At 53.0% G+C, this 5,473-nt stretch overlaps 1 protein-coding gene across 1 annotated transcript in view; it reads left to right on the top strand.

The window, feature by feature from the left end:
• The window catches only part of MYO1H (myosin IH), a gene marked incomplete at its 3' end in the record, with an annotated part of 38,391 nt that extends 33,755 nt beyond the window's left edge, over positions 1-4,636 (top strand). Inside the window, exons 25-31 of the mRNA XM_081283379.1 lie at positions 348-441; positions 643-698; positions 1,435-1,570; positions 1,890-1,960; positions 2,077-2,174; positions 3,647-3,746; positions 4,613-4,636. Of these exons, the coding sequence (XP_081139505.1) occupies positions 348-441; positions 643-698; positions 1,435-1,570; positions 1,890-1,960; positions 2,077-2,174; positions 3,647-3,746; positions 4,613-4,636 (579 nt within the window). The remainder of the gene's footprint in view (positions 1-347; positions 442-642; positions 699-1,434; positions 1,571-1,889; positions 1,961-2,076; positions 2,175-3,646; positions 3,747-4,612) is intronic.
• Between the last annotated feature and the right edge of the window lie 837 nt (positions 4,637-5,473).

Below are 5,473 nucleotides of genomic sequence, written 5' to 3' on the forward strand. Positions count from 1 at the left end.
GCGGCTCCAGCAGGCGGGTAGCCCCTGTGTAAATGACAGGCTCATGTAAATGACAGGCTCGGCTAGGTCCCAGTACATCTTGACTCTGCAAAAACAGGCTGCAGGCTGCACTTGGCCCTGGGGCTGTCGTTTGCTGAGCTCTGATCTGAGAAGAGGGCAATTGCTCTCTGAAGTTTTGAAAACTCCACTTTGGGGAAGCCACACAAATGTCGATCCCAGTCTCTACCAATGTAACTTTGGGGGTTTTTTGGTCAGCTAATCCTATGGTTTAGCCAACCATGGATCTAAAGCTCCTTTGTCCCTAAGACAGTCCCAGGGCTACCATTTTGGCACGTTTGTTTTACCAGATGCAGCAAAAGGTGGTTACAAGTGAAATATTCAGGGGGAAGAAAGAAGGCTACGCAGACAGCTTACGCCAGCCCTTTGCCACCAGTCGGATAGGTAAGTACCTTTCTATCGAGGTGCCTCCGTCTTCCAGTTCTGAACACGTCAAGGAAGGCGCTCGAGGACCCCAGCACTTCCCCAGAGCAGTCTCCCCCGCAGAGACCTTGACCTTGGCACAGAGGAAGGCAAACCCGTAGGTGGCCGTGCCTCCCCCCAGGCTGGCACTCAGTGGTCATTCAGGTGTCTGCTTCTCTCTAGATGAAGGAGACATTCACCCCAAGGTGCTCCAACTAATCAGCAGTGAGAAAGTCGAGGTACGGGAGCGGGCGTCCTCAGCCTTCAGCAGGATTCCCTCACCATGGGGGGGGGGGACGCCTGTTCTCCCCGGAGGGTCTGAAGCACTACTTAAACGCAGGGGTGCGGCTGGGAGCTGCTCTGGGTGTTATTAAAAGTGACAGGGTGACGAATGGCAATTAGATACTGGTGGCTGTTCTTGAGGTTTTTGTCTGTCATCCTAAAATCTGATTTGGTTTTTTTGTATGAAATTGACTCAGCCTGGAACGTACTCAGGAAGCACCCGTGTTGGTGAGGGGCAGTGGGTGGTCTGTCTTCTCAGTGTAGTGGCCGTCTTGTGGATGTGGATGATGAGGTCACTAAGGGGATGACCGAGGTGACAGTACCTGCTTAGCCTGCCCCCTGGCCGACGTGAACGTGGCCTTGCTGGTGTGCTTGGAGGCTGTTCCTGCCCTTTTGGGAGTCTGTGGGACGGACTCCTCCCAGGCTGAGAGGGTTTTCAAGCCCAGAGTGTCTTCCTCTCTGCTGGCCTCTCAGAGCAGAGCCCTGGGGCTGGTGGCCGCAGCCTCCGCTTCCCCAGAGGGCAACGTGGCAGAGCTGAGCCCCCAAGTCTACCACAGAGAGCCTGGCAGAGAAAAGATCTGTTCATGCAAAACCTGCCGAGTCTCTGTGCTTAAAGCAAGTCTCCCAGGTTCCCACCCTGTGAGGTCACCTCTCCCCGTCCCCCGCCCTGTGGTGACGCCAGCCTCCTTGCAGTATGGTGTCCCGGTCATCAAGTATGACAGGAAAGGCTTCAAGGCTCGGCAGCGGCAACTCATCCTCACTCGGAAAGCGGCTTATGTGGTGGAAATGGCCAAGATCAAGCAGAAGATAGAGTACTCAGCGCTCAAGGGTAGGCGGGTGACTTTCAGGCACTCCCGGAGGTGACCCAGGGCTGGTGGGCCAGCGAGCAAGCAGTCCACAAACGGGAAGCTCCAGGGTAGGATGCCGGGGCCTGGCCTGGGCCTCTTGCTCCAAGCATCCAGGTTGGGTAACAGTCGCCTTCCACAAAATGACTGGCTCTGCCTGGGCTCACAGTCCAACAGCAGGGTCCCCCCCCCCTCTGCCCCAGTGTCTAGGAGGAGCCGGGTGGGCTGGGGAGCCCTGGGTGCAGCCCTTCAGGTCTGTTAGTGAGCTGCCCCCCTCCGGCCCCTAACTGCCTCTGTCTTAAGGTGTCTCCACCAGTACTCTGAGTGATGGGATCTTGGTCATTCATGTGTCACCAGAAGACATCAAGCAGAAGGTAATGCATGGCCGCCAGCCTCTAACATGTCAAGTGCCACCAAACCTCAGGATGAGAGCTGAACTTTTCCTTTGACACCACTGACACTGAAACCACGGCCGTCTCCTCTCCACCAGGGGGACGCCGTCTTACAGTGTGAACACACGTTTGAGGCGGTTACTAAACTGGTCATGCTGGTTAAGAAGGAGAACATGGTAAATGTTGTTCAAGGAAGGTAGGTGGCTTCTTCTTCAGCCTGGGGAGTAACTCGGTGTCCAAACACCAACAGGCCCAGGAGATGGGGATGTTAATCCTTCTGCCCAGGCCTGTGTGCCCCCCCACAGCGGACAACACGGTCCACCAGTGGGGTGGGAGGGAGTCTCCAGTGGTGTCCCCTGCCCGCCCTGATAAAGGGCTTTCCCCATCCTTGCCCCTCCGCCCTGGGATCCAGAGAAACGAAGAGGTCAGGTCACTGACCTCAGGAAGTGGTAGTGTTTCCAGAGTTTTCAAAAGAGGTGCTTAGGTTCTTGACGGACACCATCCCCAAGTAAGAGGAGGCTCACTGGGCCTCAGCAGACGGCAGCCCACCTTTGCCGTGGATGCCTGGTGGGACCTGTTCGGTGCACCAGGCCCCAGCTTTGATGGCTGCCTACAGACTAACCAAAGAATATGCTAGTCTCTTTAGGGAGTATAAAAATACCTACCATGCAGATATGAAATACCCCCTAATTCTCTCCACGGTGAAACAACTGTCACCTTTTGTTGTTTCTCTAGTACTGGGGATGGAACCCTGGGCCTTGCACACACTAGGCAAACACTCTACCATGGAGCTACACCCCAGCTGGCCTCAAACTCATGATCCTCCTGCCTCAGCCTCCAGAGTCACTACAGGTGGGCACTGCTGTGCCTGTCCTTTGCTGCCACCTTCTCTATTTCACAGGCAAGGCAAGCAAAGCACAGGAGGTTAGCCGGCATGCCCTGTTAGGGGGCACTGCACTGGCCAGTGAGGGTGTGTGGATGGCTGAGGCCCACGCCCGACTCCTTCTCACGGACTCCTGCACAGCCCACAGAAGCAGACTGCTCCTGAAGAGAAGGGCTCCTTTCCTCTGCTCCAAGTTGTTACAGGATGATGAGCAGATCTGTGGGGGAACAGGGAGAGAGCGCTGGGCACTTTAACAGGGCTGTCTGTCCTTCTGTACCCGAGGCAAGACTTAGGCGGCTGTAAGAGTTCTGGCAGGCGGGCCCAGTGGCCCAGGCTTGCAATCCCAGCGGCTCGGGAGGCTGAGGCAGGAGGATCATGAGTTCAAAGCCAGCCTCTGCATAAGTGAAGTGCTAAGCAACTCAGGGAGACCCTGTGTCTAAATAAAATACAAAATAGGGCTGGGGGTGTGGCTCAGTGGCCGAGTGCCCCTGAGCTCAATCCCTGGTGCCCTCCCACAAGAAAGTTCTGGCATGAAGATGTGTAGCTTGTTCCTCAGGCATCAGATTGGCCCTATGAAAAATTGATTGAACTACAGAAACATGTAAATCATCCAGTTGTAAAACTGGTTTTCTTCTTCTGATTGCTCAAATAGGCAATAAACACAATGACGAAACAGGAATCTCATCTTGAAACCAACAAAATTTCACATGAGTTTACTTTGCAGACCAAAAGCTGGGGGCAAAAAAAACAATGTGTCAGTAACTTGTCACTTTGTGTGTTCTAAGTTTACAGTTTTATATTAGTCCTGGGAAAGAAGGCACAATAGTTTTCCATACTGGACCGGAAGAACACATCTATAAAGATAAAAATGGACAGTTAACGGTGGTGAGTGGCTGCCTTGGGGGTGGGGGAAGAGAAGCCTTTCAGAAGAGAATATAGATTTAGAAAGTGGATTGTTTCTCCCCTCCATCCCTAATTCCACATCTGAGAGGGAAAAAAATGGACACTAGAAGCATGAAATTAAACACTAGAGGAGACAAAGAGTCTACCATGTTTAACTGCCAGTGAACAAGAGGCTGACACGAAGTACTCACCCCTCAAACTTGTCTCCACATGGAGCCCATGTGCTGGAGTCCCCTTCAGACATCGTAATTTAGTTACCGGGAGAACCCGAGGCTGGGCACTCAGGGACCCGGGCCTCCCTGACCAGGCCCCGTGCTGGGCCGAGGGTCCCCAGTCCACACAGCAGGAGGACCAGCTTGTCTGGACCTAATGTTCCTTGGAAGTGAGATGTATAAATCTGGAGGCTAAATCATTAAAATGCCTTTCCTATTTTTACCAAGAATTATTATTTGATACCATTTAAAGAGCAAAGTATCTCCTACACACTTGAACTTGTTTACCAATAAAAGTGTTTTGTGGATTTAACTTTTATAACTCAATGGCCCCCTTTAGGAACAAGTTCAAGGGAGGACCATTTTGAATGTCAACTGATGGGGTGATTTTTCAGTTGACACGCATGTTTTCAAGCTTACACCCGAGAGACTGACCCTCTCTCCTTCAGTCCAACGGCCCCTCTTCCTCGGCAGCTGGCTCAGGCTGACGATGCCGACAGGCCTGTGAGCCACTTTCTACATCTACCTTGTCCCCTGGGGGGTGGGGCTGGCTCCTCAGCCCCCCCCCCCCACCCTGGTGCAGATGGCTGCATGATGCAAGGGAGCAGCTGGGTGTCTAAGGGGCAACTCTCCTAGGTGTCTGTTCGGAGGAAGTCCTGATACAGTGTGATGCCTGACCGTACCAGCGCTGTTTGTGCTCCAACTGAGAAAAGGACCAGAAAAGCAGGAAAAAATCCAGTTAGCTACGTGTTCAAGGAAAAATGCCAGCACCTATCGGAAAAGGCCCCCTGTGCGGAGACCGAGTGGCATGTCACAGCAAAGCCCGACCCAGCTTCCCAGTGGCACTCATATTAGGACGCCTTCTGAGAGCCCACCTCGAGTTGTCCACGGGGGTTGTTTTCAGCGTCCCTGACAGAACCCCCCTCAACAGGGCATGTCCCAGGGTGGATGACGGATTCTCTACCTCCATTAAGCTGTTCAAGACATGATGAAATACTGTGTGGTCTATGAGTAAGTAAATGAAATTTCATAAAGTTTCAAGACTTGAATTTTGCTTTAAATAAGTAAAACTTACAAGTTCAAGGGTTTGGGTTCAGTTTCTGATGGGGGGAGTGAGCACTCACATGGTGAAGGACGACTCTGCTTCCTCACCCAGGACTTGGGTTTCAGTCCCACACCACAGGGCCGGGCTCCCCTCCCCTCCCCTCCCCTCCCACCGCAGCAACCACAGGTGTGCAACAGGACGCAGGTGCTCTGCCCGCTCTGCTGGCCACTGCCTGGTGCAGGGGCTCCATTGTGCTGGACATCCCTGAAAAGACCCAGAAATCATATGGAAAGAGAAGCAGAATAGGACTTTTATTTTACATAGACCCACAAATGCTTGCACAAGGAGGTGTCCACTTCTAGAACTTACACATCTTTTTCAGCACAGACGGGAAAGCCAATGGCATGCTTAACTTGTTGGAGACTTTGGGTGGAGCCCTAAAGACAATGCAC

The sequence above is a fragment of the Spermophilus citellus genome, assembly GCF_964194105.1.
Source record: "Spermophilus citellus genome assembly, chromosome: 3".
Lineage (NCBI taxonomy): Eukaryota > Metazoa > Chordata > Mammalia > Rodentia > Sciuridae > Spermophilus > Spermophilus citellus.